Source organism: Homalodisca vitripennis, chromosome 4 (genome assembly GCF_021130785.1).
Source record: "Homalodisca vitripennis isolate AUS2020 chromosome 4, UT_GWSS_2.1, whole genome shotgun sequence".
Taxonomy (NCBI): Eukaryota; Metazoa; Arthropoda; class Insecta; order Hemiptera; family Cicadellidae; genus Homalodisca; species Homalodisca vitripennis.
In genome coordinates this window covers 81038058-81062960 of record NC_060210.1, presented here as the reverse complement: position 1 = coordinate 81062960, position 24903 = coordinate 81038058, and the positions used below count along the sequence as shown (strand labels likewise).

At 33.5% G+C, this 24903-nt stretch overlaps 1 protein-coding gene across 1 annotated transcript in view; it reads left to right on the top strand.

Annotated features, from left to right (window-relative positions):
• The first annotated feature begins 5512 nt into the window (after positions 1–5512).
• Positions 5513–24903, top strand: part of LOC124359618 (very-long-chain (3R)-3-hydroxyacyl-CoA dehydratase 2) — a 35859-nt gene continuing 16468 nt past the window's right edge. Inside the window, exons 1-2 of the mRNA XM_046812512.1 lie at positions 5513–5779; positions 22960–23077. Coding sequence (XP_046668468.1) covers positions 5676–5779; positions 22960–23077 — 222 coding nt within the window. The 5' untranslated portion in view covers positions 5513–5675. The remainder of the gene's footprint in view (positions 5780–22959; positions 23078–24903) is intronic.

Below are 24903 nucleotides of genomic sequence, written 5' to 3'. Positions count from 1 at the left end.
AGTAGTGACCTAACTTCACAAAACACAGAATCCCTCCCACCTAATCCTAAAAAACCGAATCAACTAAGACTATATAAACAGGAAAATAAAGGGCCTTTTGAAGTAATTGTCCAGGACAAGAACAAAAGTAAGTTAAACCCTTTCCAAGTAGGGAAGATAATAAAAACCTACGACACAGACATTGACTATATAAAAAAATCTGGGCGTAACATTTCAGTTTTTTGCAAAACATTTCAATCCGCTAATAACTTGATACAATCACAACAGCTCACTCAATTTAATGTATTTGTCCCTTCCATTAGGGTATATACCTATGGTGTAGTTAACATTGAACCGGATATCAGTGAAACTGAGATCCTTACTGAATCTGAATGTATTACTACAATTCTTGAAGTTATACGCATCAAACGACGCGTCAATCAAACGCTTCAGACTACTCACTTTGTCAAGATCACCTTTGATTCTGATATCCTGCCAGAGTATATTACACTTAACTACGTTAGAGTAAAAGTAGAACCTTACATAATTCCTGTCAAGCAATGCTACCGGTGTTTTGCCTATGGTCATGTAGCTAATTCCCCTTGTCGCAATAACAGACTCTGTAGAGGCTGTGGCGAACAATACCACTCCACAAGGTGTGAACTTCCGCGCAAGTGTGTCCATTGTTTTGGCTCACACAGTAGTAATTCAAAGGTATGCCCTGAATACACAAGACAAAAACATATCAAGGAAAGAATGAGCCAAATGAAAGAGGACTACTTTACAGCTAGCCTCTTTTACCCTATAACATATAAGAGAATTAAGGGCACAGTAAGAAGACTCCAAACATTTGCTGAAGCAGCTAGATCTTTCGACACGACCAATCTCACAGAGTACCCAGATTTACCTGAAACCACACTACGTAGTAACCTGACTCCCCTATCTAATAGATTTTCTCCACTTAGCTCAGTCACTGAACCGTCTTCCATAACTAGCCCACAAACTTCCTCAACTTACAGAAAACCCAGTTCACATAGTTACACCAAACATATTAAAACAGTTCAACCTACCCAAACTGGTACAAGGCCTAATCAATCAACTATACACCAGTCAAAAACTAGGACAATTAACCCAGAGCCTAAAAATAACCCACCAGTAGTAACACAAGCTGACAGGGAACATTATAAAACACTCTTAAATGCTAAAGTAAATGAAATAAGAAACAAACTTAAAAATACCAATGTCACATCCAAAAAGCAAATGGATGACTTTCTTGCAACATTCATATACGCTGATTCTAATAGTAAAAACATTAGCATCCAAAATAAGGGTAATATGACTTCCGGTACAAACAGTAATAATATAATACCTAATAAAAAACAAAATGTCACCTAAGCTAAATATTTTTCAGTGGAATTGTAGATCTTTAAGGCCCAAATGGTCAAAGATAACACATTATTTTAGTACAAATAATATAAGTATAGGTATAATCCAAGAAACATGGCTTCATGATAATATCAAACTAACAGATAATAACTATGAAATTATTAAGGTGGATAGATATGATGGCTATGGTGGAGTGGCCATCATAATACACAAAACATTATCCTTTGAATATATAGCAGATTTTAACAATAATTATATGCAATACATGGCTATTAAAATTAAAAGTGACAATAAATCAATTTATATACATAATATTTACTGCACAGATGGTAAAGTTAACTCCAATTTCTGGAACAGCAAACTATTTTGTAATGATGAGGGATATGCAGTAATATGTGGTGATATGAATGCACACCACCCATACTGGTTTTGCCAAAAGGCAAACTCTCGCGGAAATGATATTTTTAAAGCGTATTCACAGTCCAAATATATTTTGTTGAATAATAATTCGTATACAACTACTCCAAATATAATATCGCAGACAATATGTGATTGATTTAACATTTTCCACACCAAACCTTTATGCGCACCTTTTAAACTGGAATATTTCAAATGATCCAATGGGCAGTGACCACTACCCAATTCTTATGCAGTTCGAATTCCTTGATACAACTCACATGATAAATAATATTAATCCAGGTCTTAATATGAAAAAAGCAAATTGGGATATTTATACCAAAACTGTTGAACATAATTTAGAAAAATTAGATAACATACATATAGAAAGGCAATATGATTTCTTGGTAAAAATAATACGTCAATCAACAGAAACAGCTATCCCTAAAACCAAACTTCAGTCAGGCAGGGCTGGGTTCCAGCCAAAACCCTGGTGGACGGAACAATGTTCTAAAGCAGTAGCTCATAGACGTTTAGCTTTTAAATTAAATATGACCCCTACTAACTATCATATATATCAACAAGCGGCATATAGAGCCAAAGAAGTTATAAATTCTGCAAAAAAAGAAGGTTGGGAGAACTTATGTTAAAAAATAGGGGGCAAGGCCTCAACATCTTATGCATGGAACATTATTAAAAAGCTAAAAAAACCCTTATAACACTGAAAATAAATCTAATATGTTCGATAACTATGACCTTACAAATAAATTCATGCAGCATATAATTCCTGATTATGTACCCCATCACACGGAATTGAAAGCACCAACAATATTGAATTACGGTAAGCATGCTTTAGAAACTAATTTTAACATGACAGAACTTTATAAAGCCATAAAATCAAGAAAATCAGATACATCCCCAGGCCTAGATGGCATAACATATTCAATGATTAAAAATTGCCACCTAAAGCCCTAATTTTTTTACTAAATATTTACAGTGGCATCTGGAACAATGAGATTAGAATGCCGGAAAGCTGGAAACAAATTAGAGTAGTAGCAATTTTAAAACCGGGGAAGAATAAGGAAAAAGAGGACTCATACCTATATCTTTGATATCATGTTTTATTAAGATAATGAACATAATGGTTAAAAATAGACTGACATGGCTTGTTGATAGTCTTAAAATCATCGCTGAAACCCAATATGCATTTAGGAATAAATTGGGTTGTGCCGATTATATGATTAAACTAATATCTAATTTACAAACTGCTCTGACATACAATGAAACTACTATTTTAACATCTTTAGACATTACTAGTGCATATGATAATGTTTATCTGCCTACATTATGGACTAAAATGTATATCAAAGGCATACCAGCTAAGTTTATTATGCATTGTCACAAATGGCTCATTGATAGGCAACTTACTATAGTATTTCCTCACCACCAAATAATTAGAAGCTCATGTAAAGGAATACCGCAAGGCAGTGTAATGAGTCCTTTACTTTTTGCCATATATATAGCTGATATTAATCAATGTCTGCCCAGACAAGTACAATCATTGCAATATGCGGACGATGTTTCACTTTATATATCCAGCAAGGACTGTGTCGAAATACAACCTACCATGCAAGATTCACTGGATAATTTAAGTAAGGAACTTCAAAAGTTAAATCTGGAAGTTAATCCCAGTAAAAGTATAGTTACAATATTTACACGGAAAAGATCTTTAAACTTCGGAACCAATTTTTACGTAAACAGACAAATGACCACAGTAGCCGATAAGGTAAAAATTTTAGGTGTTACCTTAGATAATAAACTATCATTTAAACCGCACATTGAACAACTGCATACACAATGTCTGAAAGATATTAATATTTTAAAGATGTTAGCATGTAACAGAAATGGAGCAAATCCCCACTTCATACTTGCGATATACAAAGACCTAGTTAGAGCTAAGCTTGACTATTGTTCTTTTTTATATGGCCATGCCTCAAGGAACATACTCAATAAACTAGAAGTAGTACAAAACCAAGCTCTAAGAATATCCACAGGATCTTTTAGGACCTCTCCAGTTATAGCACTCCAAGCGGAATGTGCGGTAATTCCCTTAAACAGAAGAAGAATAACACTTGCAGAGAGAATTGTTTATAAAATTATGACTCACCCCAACCATCCAGGACACGAAAACTTAAGTTATCTCCATATGATAATAGATAATCACCCTTACTGGTGAAAAAAGAAAAACCATTGTACATTTCAACAATTAACACAGCACAGCACATCAACCCAATTGAAAACCACTATGTCAAATTTATAGCTGCACATGAATTAATACTACCCTTAGAGCTAATTAACTTTAATGTAAACTGCAATGTTCTAGTAAATAATAGAAAAGTAGATAAAAACGTTAATAATGTCTTATTACAAAACGAATGGCAAGAAATGGTAAACATAACCTACAAAGAAAAATTTATTATTTATACAGATGGGTCTAAAACAAATAATGGCACAGGAGCTGCGATTTATATTCCATGTACTGACACCAGACTAAATTTTAAACTTAACAATATTACTTCAAGCCACACAGCTGAAGTATACGCTATCTATAAAGCTGTACAGCACACCCAATCACTGAAGAACACTGAGGTAGTTATATGCTCTGACTGCCAATCCGTTATCAAAGCTATTGAAAATACAAAGTTTGGCATGGTAAAAGATAATGACATAATATTAAACATAATTAAAGAAATACTAGACAATAACACGAATACGTACATTATACAATGGGTCCCAGGACATATGGGAATAAGAGGTAATGAAGTTGTTGATAAATTAGCCAAGTCCTCAATCCACAATGTAAATAATGTTAGAGAATTTTACACAACCATGGCAGATTTCAAATCGTATCAGAATACAAGGAATATAAGGACAATGACAAATAGTCTTAATACAAGTAACAAAGCACAATGGTACATAAGTGTCAAAAAAGCCTTTTCAAGGGAACCATGGTTTAAGGCAACAAACTATACTAGAAATGAAATTGTAAATATAGTTAGAATTAGGTTAGGCCATGCAAATGTAAACACCTGCTTACATAGAATTAAATGTTATTTCACTCCACTATGCCTAAATTGTACATTAGGTTCAGATGAAACGCTAGAACACATTTTAATGAAATGTCCGAAATATTATTGTGAAAGAGAGAAATGGTTAAAAAAAAGACCAAAACAGTCAGTCGTCAAAATTTTTCTACAGGCTTAAGAGAAATTATGAACATGGAGGATCACCAAATTTATATAGAAATAAATAAATTTTTATTTTCCATCAATAAAAGACTATAAAAATATAAACAATACTAACACTTTTTAAAACACATGTGAAACCAATCCCAGGGTTCTTTTATCCGTGGCCCACCCTTTCGGGTTAGGAGGGTACTGCTCGATTGGCCCCTGGCAGAGAAGACAAAATCCATTTTTTACCTTTTTTCCTTGAACATAGAATCCTAAAAGATCTCAACTTTCATTGTATATAACAAACACACACATAGTAGGGAAAAATAATTATTACATGTGCTGTTATTTTTTTGTAAATAATGTATGTGATGTGTGTATATATATATATGTGAATGGATGATGATTAGGTGTATGTATTATAACAATCAAAACTATGAAGAACAAAGGGACAATAGTGTACATCGAGGTCTCATGGTCACGTAAACCAGACCGCCTTTTAGGCAAAGGAAAAAAAAGTCAAAGACTATCAGAGATAGGTTGTAACAGTTGACATGACAAGTTGTTGGGGTCAGTGAGTGATTGGGAAATATTTGAAATTTTGAGTGTCAGAGAAGGAGGACGTGACTAGCAGTTTTAGGATACTTGCAATTAACAACCTGAAATAAAGTCAACACAGACATGGCAGGGACTAAATCAGAATCTCGTAACCTAACCAATTCTAACAAACCCAGTGCATTATCCAATGTTTACTTATTTATATACAATTTCATTCAGGTTTTAGGGTAAGTAGTAAAACATTTACTCATTTATTAACATAAACTTTTGTAGGTCTTAAGCCTGGGTGTAGCAGTTTAATTAGTATGCCATTTTTTGGTGATTATAGTGAAGTAGGCTATACTAGTATAGTAATAGTTTTCAATTACAAACTAACATTAACTCTAGAAATGATGGTTATTTGGTAGCTATAACCTCCTAAGGCCTGGCGTACTTTTTTAAAAGGACATTAATTTGTACTTAAGTAAAACCCAAGTTCAATGTACACCTTTAAAGTCACTAAGACCCAATGTCCTGCAAGAAGGACAAACATTTTGTACTCAAGTAAAACCCAGGGAAATTTTGAACTTTGGAATAAGTTTTTTTTAATAATTTCTTATTCAATAACCTACTTAGACACTATAAAAACAAAATGTAACAGTATATTTGATATATTTATACAATTTTGTATAGTCCTTTTAAAAGTACACCGGGTTTTCATTGGGTAAAAATACAGGGTAGTGAAATCAAGAGACATTATTTTTTTTAAACTTACCTTTATTTCATTTTAGGTTAATCAAACAGTTAAAAATTCAATTTAGTTAAAAAAAAGGCATTTTTTAAAATTAAAATATGGTTCCTGTTTCTTTGTGCTATTAAAAATAATGGACCTTACACTTGTACACGTCTCTGATGTTTTCTTTAAACACATAGTTACACTAGTTGTTTATAAGTTAAAAAGGGCTTAACACATTGTTGAAAGTTAAAAAAAAACAGTTCCTTTGTGCTACTAAACATAAATGGACCTTACATTTGGTACACAATACCGATGTTTTCTTTGAACATTTGGAGTTTTTGCATCTCTGCTGTACTCCTGGTGTAATTTCAGGTAAGTGGTTCCCATGTGTCCTAAATCTCACACTTGGAAGTTTCCTTGGGATTTCTTCCAGGTGTAACCTCTTCATCTGTGAGGTACTCTGAATTTTCACTGTCACTAAGAATAGAGTTTGATTCAATTAAATACTCTCCGTAATCCATCTTGTACTTTCTTAGTTGTGCCACTTTTTTAATGGTATGTTTGACTTTATCTTGTCTTCTCAGTAGCAAAGCCAGGAATTGGATATGGCTAAATCAAACAGGTGCATTATTGTTTTCTAGTGGTCCACTTCCTTGTTCCGTTGTCTGGAAGAACAATATGATAGCATACGGTCTGACATATGTGTATTGTACGCCTTTTATCACTTGAGGCTGAGGCACTGTAATGTACTTTTTTTCTGTCTTTGACCACCTAACGAACCATCCAATAGATCTAATTACTGGTTGGTTTTGGATGTCCCTCACCAAATCAGTATCTTGGTCATCATCCTCCGAAAACATCCATGTTCGGAGTCATCAAGCTGGTTGATGGTGTTCATAATTTCTGCATTGTTTACTGGAACAATTAAATTATGTTATCCATGGCTGTAAAACAGTTTTTTGTAACTTTAAATAAGAGCAAAAACTTCATAGGCCTAAATGTTCATCCTTTTTTGAAATTAAATTAACTAAATAAATGTGTAAAACAGGTAAATTTATTAAAAATTGTCTATTTTCCTAAAAAGTGTCAACAATTACAGGAAACACATCTATATGAAATGTGTAGTCACTTAAGCCTGGTGTCCTTATATTAGGACAATCCACTTTTGAGATAAAAAGAGTTTAAAAACCCAATGTACTTTTATAAGGACACATCTTTTTAATGATAAAAACCAGCCTTTTCCAGTAGATTTTCAATGGGTTTCAATTTTTATATACTAGCTATATATATTATACTGCAAGTTTCTAATGAGAAAATATTAACAATCAATATTTTTTAATACTTACAATGATGTTGAAAATAAAGCCTCCGCTTCCTTGGTGAAGCCATCTTTCTGGAGGTTATGTTTATGGCTAAACTAGCCAGCTAACTGAACACACATGTGATGACTGATAACCTAAAAAAAACAACAAGTCAGCAGAGTTGCCAACATCTAACATACAAATATTTCCTTCTTGGTAAAAAAATTCCCTAAAACTCTGTCCTTCTAAACGGACATTAGGTTTTAACTTGAAAAATGTGGAAAAATCCCTGGGTCTTACCGAAGTAGAAATATTTGTACTTTTAAAAGAACATCAGGTTTTTGCTTAAACATTTTAATTTTTCCTTTGGGTCTTAGGAGGTTAAGATAAAAGGCCGTAGCGGCAAATCATGAATTTGACATTATCAACGTATTCTGCTCACCCTCCTGAACAAAAAATATATATAGTAGCCTACTAGGGGGTGCAAATGACAAATAACATGATTTTAGGGGGTATATTTATAAGTGGTTAAGTTTCTAATGTTTTAGTGTTCAGTTTGTGTGCTGTGTCTGGATAATCTGTTTACTTGAATATTATCTGTGGCCGGGACTGATATCAGCCTGATAACGTATCTGTTATCTGCGTTCTCCGGGGCAGAGTCAGTGCTTCACAAGATATCGTGTTCAGTAGATTGGATTGAGTGAGTGCGTTACAATCATGAATCAACCATCCACTAGTTCGACCAACCCTAGTGAATTGTGTGTGTCGGAGTGTTTAGTAGGGCACGTAAAGAGTTTACATTTTAACCGAAACAAAATTATTTCGTTTTTAATTGAACATGGAATTTGTAATAATGAGTTTATTTGTTCGTCGTGCGGTTACGTGTTGTTTTTAAACCGGGAGACTTTGTTGTTTCGTTGCGATAGGAAAGTTAGAAAAATTAGTAAGAAAAGTTGTTTTAAATGTTGCAATTTTTAAAAATCCACTTTTTTGTTGCTGCTGCTCAGTTATATCCGCCAACACACTAATGGTAAGTGTTCTCTGTTAATATCCATCTATATATTTGTATTTGAGTTTTTCATGATTTATTAAGTTTTTTAACTTTACATAATTGCCTTTGCATTACATTTCAATTTATATTTCTGATCAGCCCCTCTAGAATTTTATATTTTACTGATAGGTACTATCTCGAGGGATGTTTTTCTTTAATTGACATCAGCGCGGGCTTCGGCAGCATCTTCGGTGCTGCCGAAGCCCGCGCTGATGGCCGGAGGCACTCGTCTCATTTCGATAACAAGTAATTAATTTGTTGCTCGAAATTAAGAAAAACATTGTTCATTTTGATCAAAATTCTGCTCATTTCAGTATTATTTTTCATTTACGTTTGCAAAGATGCGACCCTCCAATGACGTCATCACGAGGTTGAATCATGGTCACAAAAGGTCCACTCGATGTCGATGTACAACATGGAAATATTACTCCGTGCGTGAACAGTTGTTCCATTTTTTATGTTTTAGAACTTCGTTATTTCTCATTTTCACACCATCAAACCTTATATTTTTTTTGTTCTATAGGACGATTCCAATAATAATAACGCAAAACTCGTATTTTGCCGCTCCGGCCGTTTATATGATAATTACTGCTTATTTGTAGTAAATGTTTACTTTAGCCACTTCGTATTAACCTAAATTTCAGTTTTCGTTTTAAAGGAAAATGCTTAAAAAGCCAACAGAAAACCATTTTCCGAAAGCCCCAATTTTTTTTTTATCTTCATAATAGGAACTTAGTAGATAAACAGGCTGAAAGTAATGCTGAAAGAAACATTAGTTTAACCCTCCAAGTGTTAATCCTCAAAATTTTGTCGGTCATTGCTGCTTCTGTAGTGTTAACCCACAAAATTTTCTTGGTCAAACATTCCCTCGTATAATTCCTTTTTACAATATGCTCCGGCAACGTATCAATTTAATTCATGCACCATTGCATTTGGGAAGAAAAATGCTAGGGAACAGATAAGTTTTATAGTATTAAAAGAAAGATAAGGTAATTTAGTAACACTGTGTATATTATAGATTTACATTTTTTCTAACTGGTGCGCTTTATTACACTTTATTTAATAAACTTGGTTTTTTTTATATGTTCAGTTATATTTATGGTTTTCTAAAACTACATAATATTTCCCATTACTTATAAACCATAAATTTTGATATAGGCCTAGTACAAGCTTTCAAAACCATTTTATATTTTGCTGAATGAAAATTTTTCAAAAAAGTTTTGAATAATGGCAAAATGTAACTTTTTTACTTTCCAAAAAATAATTTATGGAAATTATTTCATTGGTGCTGTACAGTTTATTTCATTCTGAGTAAGAAAATATGCAATATAATACGTATTCATGGACAATTGTAGGCTATTAGCAAAAATTGTTTTACCAAAGTCCTACGTATGTACCCGATTTTCAGGATTTATGCGCATCACTGCTTTTTGTTGTATTAGCTGGTACTTTGGGATTATACCGACCACACTAGTATGAAGAACACAAAAATAGAAATTTATAGAAACAAACATGATAGAACGAAAAAACAACTCTTCAATTACAAAATTACAAACTTACAAGCATTTCCAGGTATTGTGATCGCTGTTATCTTATCTTTCTCGAGAATCCTGATTACGGCAGGCCGCGCGGCATCACGTGATTTGCACGGTACATAATTGCCTTTCCATTACAATTCAATTTATATTTCTGATTAGCCCCTCTAGAATTTGATATTTTACTGATAGGTACTATCTCGAGGGATGTTTTTCTTTCGTCGACATCAGCGCGGGGCAGCACCGAAAGGTGCTGTCAATGCCCGCGCTGATGGCCGGAGGCACTCGCATTTTGGGTGGCGGAATGTGATCAAGAATAAAAACAAGTTTTTAGTGTTTTTTTTAATAAAGAGTTTAGTTTGGTAAATGATTGTTTTTGTTGAATTTTTGTGTTTGGAGAAATGTAGAGGTAAAACACGGAAGTACAACAAAGCGATGCACCAGCTGAACGGGCGGCGAGACTGCAATCACGTTATCTACTAGACGCTCGACTTTGACCTCTGTCTGAGGATGGGGAGGGGTTTGCGATAAGACAATTCCTGTTTTATATTGACGAAATATTGTTCTACGCTAATCTAGTAATCAGTAGAAACGAAATGTGAAATAACGATTCATGTCTGGGTGTGGTCGGTATAATCCCAAAGTACCGTATAGCTTTATGATGATTTCATAAATGTGTATAATGTTTATGTTTTTCTGAAACTAGATAAAATTTGACACAGAATGGCTATCTCACATTTAAATATTTCTCACTATAACTTCATTTGCTAGGTATGGTCCCCCCCAAATTTAAGAAATATTTTTTGTAAATTTTATATTTTATTAAAAGAGTTTTTAGTAAAAAATATTGTATGGTAAATTTTACATTATAGTGTAATTCTATGTTTCATCCTGAACACAAAAATATATACTTTTATATATTGGTTTTATTTTATTTTTTTATAATTGTTTTTTTAAACCTTGCGCGAAGCTCTAATACAGCCCGACACTACAGGATGAAATGACCACCAGTTCTAGGGTTAATAAATGACCAAAACTAACATATAACTTACTAGTTTGTATGAGCAATCTATTTAGGCCTATAAACTATCTAGTAACTTCCGCTCACATCAAAATATATTTTTTAGAGGTTGGATAAATGGCCTACAAGCATTATTTGGTTGTTTTTATTAACTGTTTCAATAGTTTTATCTAAAGAATAATTCTATATTGCAATTTATTGTACTTAACATATGATTTGAGGACTACCTTTATACTAAATTTCATCAAATTCATGTAAGGTGCAATAAGCGGACCGGTTTTTTTTTAGATCGATATTGACAAAAGATATTACTTAATTATAACTAGTGATATAATATTTGGTTATGTATTATATGTTCATAAATTTACCAAGTAATGTGTAATTTAAGTTATAGGTTGATCAATTGTTACAGTATTTTAATTTAAAAAATAAAAATATAATGAAAAATATCTTTATTATTAGAGATGTCCACTTAACCTCTAAACACCAATAAAGAAAATAAAATTTAATCATTCTTATGATAATATCGTAACTGGCATGTACAACAATTACGTCTAATAATTAATTAGGGTCCAACATAAAAATTTACATTTTAAATTTAAAATTGTAGTATATTGTTTGAACTCTAACAAATTTATCTTAAATACAATAAGCAACTAATAAAAGTATACCTTCCTTTATTCTCTATTCTGAGCTGGTTCTAAGACTTCAGCCCAGTTCTCCCCGGCTCATGTTGTGTATTTATATAGTATTGTAAGTGTTGTTCGTTGTGGCTGCAGAAGGCACTGACTGTGCTGTTTGAGAGCGCTCTGCACGTCCTCTTCAGAGTGGCAAGGAACTTCTAAATTCTTGCACGTTAGAGGAAGTAATTGTGAAAATTTTTTTACCTTTTCAAGTTTTAATGTTATTTCTTTTTTATTTTTCCCTCTAACATGCTGGCTTAAGTTGCTGTTTCGCACTGACGAGGTCCAGGAGAGAAGCTCTTGCTTCCTGCTGCTCTCTCATCATGGGATAAAAGAATAGAAACAGGAAGATGTGACTTGACATAAACAGCGGCACCTCCTCCACCCTTATTTAGACGGTCATTCTGAGTATCCCATTAACTCAACAGCCCTGTCACTCACTGTCACTCAGTAGTCACTGAGCCAAGTCTCAGAAACTAGAATTAAATCAAACTGTGAGGAGCAAAATATTTTTCTAAAATCATCAATATGACAAAGAGTAGTTGAGCATTAATGTGAGGTGCCTTTAGAAAATGTTTGTAGGAAGAAAGTGATTGGCAAATTATTTTTGAGAGGGGGAGAGCTCTATTGATCGGGCGGGACTGTCAGCCAGGCATGGGCAGCGAGCGGCAGACGACACCGACGGTCATGAAATTGTGTGTGGCCAACCCTAGCATACAACATACATTTACACATACAGTCCAAAAACAGTATACATTTAACACAAAATATACCAAAATACACCAGGTGTCGTAGGTGGTTGGTAGACGAATGCAGACATATTGTAACCTGTATTCTGTAGTTCAGTTTTAATGATTAGTGTTGTGTATAGTTTTTTTTATTAAGTGCATGTTTTAGAGTTAGTGGAGTTGACACACAACATGGTGGTTGTGATTCCTGACTTAGACGTGCCACAACGCTTTGGTATGATTTGTTTATTTTAACCTAGTTTATAATTATGTATTAGATTAGTTATTTACGTGAAGAAGAGATCAGATTGCAGATCTCGAAACATAGTGTTACTGATTTTTTGTTTCACTGAACGATGGCAAATGTCCGGAAAAATCCGTATGGGAATCTTTTTAATTTTCCTTCACCTAAAGAAAGTATTTGATAGTGTAGATAGAAATAAATAAATTTATAAATTATCAGCTATAGGTCTAACGGGTAATGCTCTTGCATGGTTTAGGAGTTACTTTGCGGACAGACGGCAGATTGTGTCCGTCTGTGGTGTGAATGGTGATGAGTTTCCTGTGGATTACGGTGTAGTTCATCCCTTTTTTTCTTATGGCATTTTAGCTTGGGGGTGCTTATCCTTCACATATTAAAAGTTTAGCTATATTTCAGAAATCTATTCTAAAAGCTGACTTTGTGAAGTGTAGACAACATCCCTCTGATTTATTGCTTCAAGAAACTGGAATTCTACCAATTCAAAATTTTTTTATTAAAGTCTTATTTATTCATATTTACAAACATTTCTGCTTAATTTTTTCTATGATCCCACATTTTTGTAGCACAATATATGCAATTATAGTCGGAATTAACACTATTCACCAACACAAATCATTTGTGACAACATACAGTTTTTACGTAGCACATATTTTATATTGAAATTATTCTAATCGTTTTAGAATCGAACACGATTCTCCCTCTCTTGAAGTTTTTAAGAAAAATGTGATTATCATCAGCAGTGAGGAGGCCGAGTCACTTATCTCTGTTGACTACAGATGGACATAGACTAACTGACAACTGACTTAAACCTCTCCTCTCCAAGCTAAAGATAGAACAATCTGTTTACATAAGTAATTATCCTATTTTTATTAATTTTTGTTCACTCAGTATTTTTATTTGTTTTGTCTACTTTCCCTACAATATTGCTAATTATCAGAATTCTTAATTAATATCCATTAGTTATTCTGCTTCAGATAACTTCTTTCAATTAAAAAATTTATAAAATTAATCCACACACTGCTCAAGAAAAAAATTCTAATCCAAATAATTTCTATGCATAGGCCATTATGGCCCATGTAGGCTCTTTTCCCATATTATTTTTAACTATACAGAAATTATGTAGCAAATAAACTGAATCATAAATGCTGTGTTCACTAAGTATGTGTGTGTGTGTGCGCGCGCACGTGCGTGTGTGCGTGCGTGTGTGCGTGCGTGCGTGTGTGTGTGTGTGTGTATATATATATTATTTTTTTATTTCTCTCTATATTTCAGTATATAGATGTATTTCTTTGTGATATAAGACTTTTCAATATTATTTTGCATTAATATGTGTTTGAATGGCATTGCTTGAATATTTTTGTATATTTTATTACCATTAGATATCCAAATGCTATATTTGTTTTCTTTTTCAATATAAAATATTTACTTCTGTTTTTCAGTATTTTGTGCAAATAAATGTGATTTGATTTGACATAACACTTGTTTTCAAAATAAAGAGGAAATGTACTACTACATGTTGAAAAATATAAGATATATGAAAATGTGTATTTCAACACGTTCACTGCGGCAAACGCCATTTGGCGTTTTGGGCGGGATGTTACTTCCCGACCGTTATCTCTTGATTAGCCGGAACAAATAACCTTGATTAGCCTTAAGTACGGTCTGGGACATTATCCTGTGCATGTCGTTTCCATAGAATACTTTTAATAGTTTTCCGAAGTGAATAATAATAGGAACCGCGAGATCCAAATAATTTGACAGTTAGTGAAATTGATAGATATTACAATTCTGAATCTGGACCAGAGATATACAGTAGTGGAGTAAGTTACAGGCCAAGTGATGAAAGTGATTCTGAGTCTGAAATTGAAGCAGATACTGCAAGTGGCGGCCCAAACGCGTCAACCGTGAGTAGCCACTCAAATCCCGATTCTCCCCAACCAAGCACCAGTCAAATCTTTCTCAAATACCACTAGTTTGGGATGATAACCCAATAATGAAAACTTTTTTATTTAATCAACCAACTGGACTACGTGTTCCTACACCAGAAAATAATAGCCCTATTGATTATTTTAACCTTGTTGTTGACGAACCCTTTCTCAAAACCATTATCAATGAAACCAACGCAAATGCAGAGGAAGTGTTTTTGTCTTCTGGCACTCATGAGAATTCCCGAATAAGTCAGTGGAAAGATATAACATTAGCTGAGTTCAAAAACTTTTTAAGGCTTTTCTTTCATATGGGAATAGTAAAAATGCCAACCATTCAACACTATTGGAAAACAAATAAATTATTCAAAACACGTTTTTCTGAATTTATGTCTCGAGATAGGTTCCTTGTAATTTTGAGGTGCTTACATTTTGTCAAAAGTGACCCAGATTCTGAAGACCGCTTACATAAGATACGGCCAGTTGTTGAGTATTTTAATAATAAGATGAACTGTATCTACTCGCCAGGCAAAGAACTGTCTCTAGATGAATCCATGGTTTTGTGGACAGGTCGCCTCGTATTTAGGCAATATATCAAACAAAAGAAACACAAATATGGGATAAAGTTAATATGGGATAATATCTTCTGACAGAACCGAATGGACTCAGTTTGAAATTTTGCATTTATGCCGGAGTTTTAGATGCTTTGTCAGGAGTAGGTCACACAGAAAAAGTAGTGATGTATCTGTTATCTGAAAGGCTAGGTAAAGGTCATGCTGTATATGTTGACAACTTTTATAACAGTGTGTCACTGACCAAGAAACTTCTGGCTGAAAAAACCTACATTACTGGGACACTGCGTGTCGATAGGATCAACAATCCTTCAGAAGTTGTGGCCAAAAACTAAAAAAGGGAGAAACTGTTGCAAAATATCACGAGGGGACAATGGTAGGGAAGTGGAAGGACAAAAGGGCTGTTTTATATATATCAAACCAGTATGAAAATGAAATGACAGAACATGTTAATAATCAGAATCAGAATCTCTTTATTTACATTATCATTAAGACATGTAATGGCGTCCAATAGAATTTTACAAAGAAATATATCTTCATGTCTCTTGCTTTACAAATTAAGTTTTGTAAGTTCATAATATTCTTTCACGGTGTACAAAGTCTCCATCAACCAGTTCTGGAGACTTCTCTTGAGATTTTTCCCACTGAGCCTTTTCAAATGCTGCGGCAATGCATTGTACATCTTGCATCCCGTGTATGATGGCTTCTTGCTGTACTTGGTAGTGCGGTGTGGAGGGAGAATGAAGTCTGTGGCCCTCCTGGTTTTATGTGAGTGTAAGTTCTCACCTCTTTGATTTGCCATACAGTCTGCATCTGTTACCACTGAGAGGACATATATACCTACAATGGTCAGTATTTTTAGAGACTTAAAAGCTCCTCTGCAGCTGTCTTGCGGATTTAGATCTGCTAGAATTCTGATGGCCTTTTTTGTTGGATGAGAATTTTGTTCAGATTATTTACAGATGTTCCTCCCCACACCGCAACTCCATACTGCAAATGAGACTCAACAAGTGCAAAATAGGCTGTCCTTGCTGCCTCAGGCCCTGCAATCCACTTCATCCTTCTGATCACAAAGATTCCTGTGCTGAGCTTTTTACACAGATTATTTATGTGTGCTGTCCAAGTGAGTCCACAGTCGATAGTTAGACCAAGTAGCTTTGCTTGTTTCTCTTGGAGAGTATCTGTGCTTTCTAACACTGGATCATGCTTCCTACTAAAATTTATGTGCATGGTTTTCGAAGGGTTTATAGCCAAGTTGTTCTGCAGGCAGTACTGAATTGTTTTGTTTGTTGAGCATGACATCTGTGAGTACATTTCTTGTGCATTATCATTTGCCAGAACCAATGTCGTGTCAGCGGCATACATAATAGTTTTTATGTTATTGGTGCCAAGGTATATAGGGAGGTCATTTGTAAACAGTACAAAGAGGAAGGGACCCAAAACTGAGCCCTGAGGCACCCCTCTGTTTATCAAATATGGCTTAAATCTGAAAGTTAATTTCTTGCCTGTCTCTGACATTTGAACCTCGACAATTTGACTGCGCCCTTGGACAAAACTTGCTATCCACTTTTTTGATGTGCCTTGAAAACCTAGTGTTGACAATTTGTTTAGAATCAGGTCATGCCCCAGACAGTCAAAGGCTTTACTGTAGTCTAGTAACACAGCCGAGACATGCTTTTGTGCCTCTAGCTGATTTGTTATGTACTCTACTAGACTTGTAATGGCAGTGACAGTTGATCTTCCCTTTAGAAAACCATGTTGGCTGTCTGTGATCAAGTTTTGACTTTCCAGGTGTAGTAACATTCTCTTTAGTGCAATCTTCTCAATTATTTTTGAGAAAGTGGATACAAGCGATATTGGTCGATAGTTTTCTGCCCTTGTTGCTGGGCCCTTTTTGTGCTTGGGATATACCTTGGCCACCTTTAACAGTGAGGGAAATTGTCCACTGCTAAATGATTTTTTATTATGCTAACCATAGGTGGGGCTAACTGATTTGCACAGTGCTTTACCATCTTTGATGGAACTTCATCAATGCCACAGGAGAGCTTTGGCTTCAGTGATCCAATAGTTTTTAACACCTCAGTTAGTGTCAGGCTTGGTGTGTGGTTGCATTGTGAATGTATAATGCCTTCAAAGGTTGTTTCCACATTGTGAAACTGATTCCTGCTTTCCTCCAAAGTTAAATCTGCCACTGTCGAAAAGTAGTTGTTAAGATGCTCAGCGATCAGCGTCGGGTTTTCTTCTGTTTTACCATCTATTTCCAAGTGAAATGCAGCGTTGGAGGAGTGGCTTCTCTGCATTTATGATGCTCCACAGTGCTTTAGGTTTGTTATTTGAGTTGATTAGGTGTTCATAGGCTGCATCACGTCTCAGATCTCGAAGTTTGAGGTCATAGGTTTTCTTTTTTTCAGCCATTATTTCTTTATCTCTTGTGGTTCCTGTGAGTTCATACATGTGCAACAATTTAAGAAAATCTTCTCTTAACATATTTACCTTATCATCATACAGGGTTTTCTGCTTCCCCTTTGGTTTTGTCCTAGCTATTTTGTTTGGGCAGGCCAGGTTTAGGTTTACAGTTTATATTTTATTATATTATATTATATTTACAGTTTATTACTTTGGTTTTAGTAATAAAAGAGGAGTGGCAAAAGAAAAACCACTACCAATTGTAAAGTATAATCATTATATGAGTGAAATCGACCGGCAAGATCAGCTACTCAGTTACTATCCGTGTGTAAGAAAAACCATGAGGTGGTATAAAAAGTTATTCATACACGTTTTCCAGATGTGCATAGTAAATGCTTTCTTTTTATACAACAAACACAACGTAGATAATAAACTATCACTGTTGGAATTCAGGATAAAAGTGATAGATAGTCTCCTGACTCCACTAAAAACTGAAGAACCCAAAAGAAAAGCAACACAACACCTCCCATCAAAATTCCAAATGGGTGAAAAAGGCAGACCTCTACGAAGACGTTGTATCGTGTGTAATGGCAATGGGATAAGAAAGGATACTACCTACTTTTGTGAGGCTTGTGAAGATAAGCCAGCTTTATGCCTCGGAGACTGTTTCAAAGCTTATCACAAGAATTAAATTGAGATAAGTTCGTGTACATAGTGTATATAGTAATTTAGGGACTACTACAGCTCAAACTGTATTCTATGTGTATTTTTACGACTTGACAACATATTACTCATCACTGAACCAACGGAAATGGTAAGTACTATAAATACAATTATTTACAGTTTATTACTTTGGTTTTAGTAATAAATACGCATAAAACGCCAATTTAGTAATTGGCGTTACCCACATATTGTATTTGTCATTATGCTATATGCTAATAACGCCAATTGGCGTTATTTATTATTATTATATTTTATTGATGAAATAGTCATTGAATGTACAAAAGATCCCCATTTAAATAGTTTTAAGCAGAAATAGAGCATAAGTTAGAAAAATTGACTGGCCGCATTTGCCATAAGTCGTCATATTTTTTCAGCAGTGAATGTGTTAAGTAATTGAACATAAAATATATTATAAAATAATATAATGTATAGTATAAAGTGTTTTGAAATGTTTAGTACATTTGATAAAATAAAAAGTTTAATACAGTAGAGTCCTGTTAATCCGACCTAATTGGGACCGAGCCCTATTCGGATTATGTGATTGTTCGGATTAGCCAGAATTACAGAAAAATACGGTTTTAAACTTGGGAATGGGTCTATTTTGTTATAGAATTATCAACATTGTTTATTAAAATATGTTTTCTGACTGTTGCATTGTATTTCTTGACAAATAAACATGTTTGCGAATACTAAGCACATTTACCGTATTTAGTGTGAGAGTTCTATTGTTAAGCAATGTGAGCGTACTGTATATTGTATGGGTCCACAAGTTCAATAGTTGTACGAAACTACGCGTCATCCAATAGACTCTCTTTAATGCGACAGAAGACAATAACTGAATTTATGTCTTTTAACAATTAATATTGTACTCAATAATAATATCAGTACTGTACGTCCAATTTTTGTTTGATTTCACTTCTTAATACAGTAATTTAACTTATACTTAACCTATAAGTTTCAATTTGGTACTGTATTTAACTTCATTATTTATGTACTGTACCATACACAATTTGTCTTAATAAAATACTGTATGTCTATTTAATTAAAGTTTTCTTTGTTTATGTACGAAATGATGCACCCATTTTCATTTTTTATGTAATTAGTTCCTATAACTGTTCATTATCGTTATAAATAATTCCTCCTGGACCTGTTCGGATTAACCGACGTTAGGATTACACGTGTTCGGATTAGCGGGACTCCACTGTAATATTTTATTGGTTGACTAAAATACTTGAGTTTGAAATTAATTTTAAATAATATATGTGACAGATACGACCAAATACAAAATAATTTAATTGTAAAAAGTAAGAGTACTGTGGTGTAGTGGTAACGCACTCACCCGCGTTCGAGTCCCGACGGAGCAAATATTTTTTGTGATTCAATGTTTATTTAAAAATTATACATATATATATATATATATATAATTTCAATAAACATTGAATCGCAAAAAGTACTTGCTCCGCCGGGACTCAAACCCGGATCTCTCACTTGCCGGGTGAATGTGCTACCATTACACCACAGATCCCTCACTTTTTACGATTCAATTATTTTGTATTTGGCCATATCTGTCACATATGCGTTTAAACAATTTAACATAACATTCCATACTTTCCAATATCACCTTCATATTAAAGTTATTTGCATAATATTAACATTGGAAAAAATCTGTTTTTTCCTTAACTTTTGAAAATTCATAACTTTGCTCAGAGTCAAATATCAAAGTTCAAATTTATACACTACTTTAGCACTACCTACTATCCAATCCAGCTCAGTTAGTACTGCTGTCAAGTTTGTCACCTTATCTCACATCTTTCTCATTTCTTCATTGACGGATTTAAGGGCTGCACGCACCACAACCTCAACAATAGTCTTTATTTCTTCAGACATTCATGGGACAAGTTTGCTGACAAAATCCTCGCCCAACAAAAAGTTATTAACACAACGCTCAGGCGCTGGGTCGACTTATCAACTGGCATTGTTGTTTTGACAGGACTGGAAGCAGACGACGTGACAGCGATCGTTGGAAAACTGGCTTCCTTGTCCTTTGATTCTGATCATAACTGCGTTGGAGACTAAAGCCTTAAGATTAAAACAAACGACAAAAGGATATAGAAAAATTTAGAAAATACTGGATTAAAAGAAAACTATTTTGAACTGGATAAATGCTGATTAAAATAATTCACCAATTAATAAAGCTTATTTCTGGTTAATTAATCAATACAACCAAAATTAGATAAAAACTGAGGACCTGATCGAACTGTGTATTATCCTGTCAGTGTCATACCCTGTACCCTATGTACTGACAGATAGACGTCTAGAATCTGCTCTGCCATTCCAATGTGGATTCATCTGCAGCCTGCAAGACAAGTGAATAAGGCAGTTTTGGCAAATAATGAGATTGACGTTAATAGTGTTAGGTGCTATGTTTAAATATTTGGGTTAAGACAAATTGATTGGAAGCAGCTAGACTCACACAAATGCTAGAGTTACACATAAGTTGTAATAAACGCTGATATTTAAAATTTGACTTCGTCAGATGAGGTGAGGCAGGAGAAAGTTAACAACATGAGGTAGACTGAAATGCTAGCCAATCATAATTGTTATATCACAATAATAATTATAATTGCAACAACTTGTGTAATTATTAGACAAGTTGTTGATGCCGCCTGTTACGAACTTAAAACTTAATTGGTACATACAGAGTGCTTGTAACAAAAATACCTCCCACTTCAGATGTCATATTTAAACCAATAGTGCATACCACATACACAACAAAAGTGCATAGTGCATAGTGTGAAGCTCTATGAGTGCATTTAAAAGTGAAGATGAATGTCCATCTATAGAAGTGATAGAAACGCTAAAAGCTAACTGTTTGATAACACTGTTTTTAACATTGTTTCTGTAATATTGTTTGGTTGAACAGCTTGTTTCACGTCTGAGTGTTGTGAAAAATGGATATTTCTGTTTTAAAGAAAGTTAACATTGGCTTCAGGATTAAAATCTAGGCATAGCTTTAGGGAGATAGATGTAGTGGGAGGAAAACTATGCAACTTCCCATAGTTTTTTGAAAACTAGAAAAAACGAAGACTGATCCTACACTTTTCTTAAGATTGATTTGCATTGGCCAGCTTTGCTTGTAAAAATTAGCATCCAAAAGGGAACAAATACACTGGGGCATAAGGTTAGTAAGAAATGTGTCACAATTCATTCTTTTTTGTGGTAACTCTACCGCCAACCATCAGCTACAGTACCATTATTAATGACTGGCGAAGCAAAGAAGCCAAGAGCTTTAATACTTCTACCAGAGATATAAAAGTGTATGGATAGAGAATATTATACATACCTGTACTTTGAAATGGTACAGCAAAGCTTTCATCCCTGAAGTAAAAGTTTTTTAAGGAAACAGGATATATTTGAATCATTATTGACATTGTACCAACTAATCCACCTGTTAAATTTTGAGAGATACAGAAACTTAAATTGTTTGTTCTTATTGCCTAATGCCACAAATCTGATACGTTCATGGATTAGGATGTTATTGATCCATGAACGTATACCAATGGCTATGTACTAATGGCTGATGAAGATAATAAAGAAAGAGTTATGAATTCATTTAAAAAAATAAATTTGCAAGTCTCCTGTTACATGATTGCAGATTCTTGGATTGTGGTTTAAAGCCTTTAACTAAAACAAGCTTGGACTAGAAAATGTGGGATATCAATCAAAGATCAAATTCAACTTAACAAGTAAAAGAAATAACTTCCATACTTGATGACGAGGAAGTTCCCTTGAAAGCATAAATAAATATTGCAAAGAAAATAGTGGATTGCACATGATGTGACGATCATATGAAGCAGTGGTTGCAGTGTAATAAAGTCAGTCAGGAGTTCCATATAATGTTAAATGGTGATATTGCAGAGATTGTCATAAACAAACAAGTTAATGAAAACCATAATGAAACTGGGGAAAATGTTCTTAGAAACAAAAAAGTTTTTATATGTTTCAAAACATCTTGAAGTAAATGCGACAACATTAACTTCTTGCCATGAAACACCTGAGAGACCTTGCCACACAAAAACAGGCTATTTCGTAAGGCAGCACACTCTATTTGAGATGCAGAAGTAAAATAACCATATTTAAAGTAACTAGAGTATTAAACTTAACATATCTTTTTATTGTTATTAACACATTCTTTGGGCTCGAGATTGAGTACCAGGTGTTTTACAATCTTGTAAACGATGTCTACATGACATCGTTTGTGTGTTTTCTACTCATATTGTAACTTTAATAACTTTACTGTAATAATTGAATCTGCAAAAGAATCCCATTGTGATAGTGCAGGTGCACAAAAATGCCACAGCCAAAGAAATGTTATACATTTGGATTATTGCTTTTTAACTTTTTAATGTATTGATCATAAATATGCTAATGAATAATAAGATCTACTGAAAAAAATCAAATCTTTAATTTTATTAATTTTTGCAGATGGTCTTATCTATTGTACCAGGTAACCCAGCATTACATGGCTGGAAAATCTACAGATACTCTTTGGACAGAAGTTAAACTCACCGTCCTTGTTTTTCAAAATGCTGCAGTACTTGAGGTAATAAGATCTAATTTCTTCCTGACGAGTTAACAAGCATATTATTTACATATATTATATAGTATAATTATACTATAATTATTAGTTACTTATAGTAGCCACTCTTGCTCTTTTAGTAGCAACATTTTTTTTTTAATTACTCTTAATATTTTTTTAGATTTTACTTTTTTGCTTATTATTTGAAATGTATGCATTAAAAAATATTAATGTACAAAATATGATTATATCTTAGGTAAAGTGTGTTAAGGTTTATTATAAAGGGAATAAAAAATAATAAAAATGTTTGTCTTCAAAAATACAAAATGTGTATATATATAATTAATAAATTCTTCAATTTAATAATTTTATTACAAACATGGTATTTAGTATATTCAATGAAAATTTTACTAGAAAGGCAGTGGTAACAGAACTAATGCTCTATCTTTTATGGATTTTGTTTTAGACATTTTTAACCAAGTCATGCGTTTTCACTTATTTTAATTTCTGCTACTGGTATTGTAGAGGCCTCAGTAAAAATGCTTCTACTACAATGGGTTACATGAATTTTTAGCGAGATTTTTGAATAAAGAAAGTGATTATTGTGATGATAATTTCAATAGTAATGAAAACGCTCGGACAGCCGCTCGGAGGTGGCTAATAACACCTCTGGGACACAGCATGGGTGTGCTGAGTGTGACATTGCACTATGCATCTCTGTGTTTTAGTCTTTCAAACCTATAAACATTTCTAAAGTATTTGTGTAATGAAATGGAATGGATCACCTAATGCTTTGCCTCAGTATTTATGTAAAAAAATTGCAAACATTGATTTAATTTTCTATTGTGTATTATTAGTACAACATTTTTAATTTGTGTAAATATTAATAATATGTTAAATTTTAAAAAGTGTGTCTGTTTTCCTGTATAGATTATAGTCTATTTGTTATAGCAAACCCATAACCAAAAATAAAAAAGTCATCAGTCAAAGGGTTAAAGTTTTCAATCTAAGCAATATATATATGGTGTCAACAAAAACTGGTGAAATTAAGGATGTACATTTCCAGTTGTACTTACATGAGTTATGTCTTAAGTTATGTTTTGAATACCAGTATAGTTGAAGTGAATGATATTAAAATGTAGTATAACTAGAAAATAACATTAAGTTTTAGTTTTTAGTGTTATTTTTTTAACTTAAAGGTTTAATAATATAAAACTACTATTTACAAAAATAAAGATGACAAATTAGAATTAACAACCAGTAATTTTTAATGTTCAACATGAAATATGTTCAAAAGAGCTTAAAAACAACTTGTTCATCAAAATTTAAAATAATAAATTTATATGTATATGTATTCATTGTATAATTTGAATGAATAATATGTCTGAAAGAGTGCCTACTTGTCCATACATTACAGACTAGGGTACCAGCGGAGCATATAAAGTGACCAGCTTGTATACAACCATCCACGAAGCAGTATGTATGCACCTTAAAGCAAGACAACACATATCTTCCCACTAAAAAAAGCTTGTAACTTATTGAGACAAGCCTATAAATTGTGGTAGCGATTATGTTGAAAAGTCCTAATTTTGTACTCTTTATTTATTGAATGCCTTTCATAAATATAACTCTTGAATATGTTCACAGCTGAGCCTGGGAATGTCACCTGCCTACTTTTTGTACTCTGATTTACATTATATTACATTTCTGTTTGGCTAAGTAATTTTATATTATCAATTAGACCGATACAACCCTGTATACAGAGTCGTTGAAAAAGGTGCACCCGATTTTAAACATCAATAAATAAGGCTGTAAAAAAGACAGTTTTTTTTTGCACTGATGAAAGATAT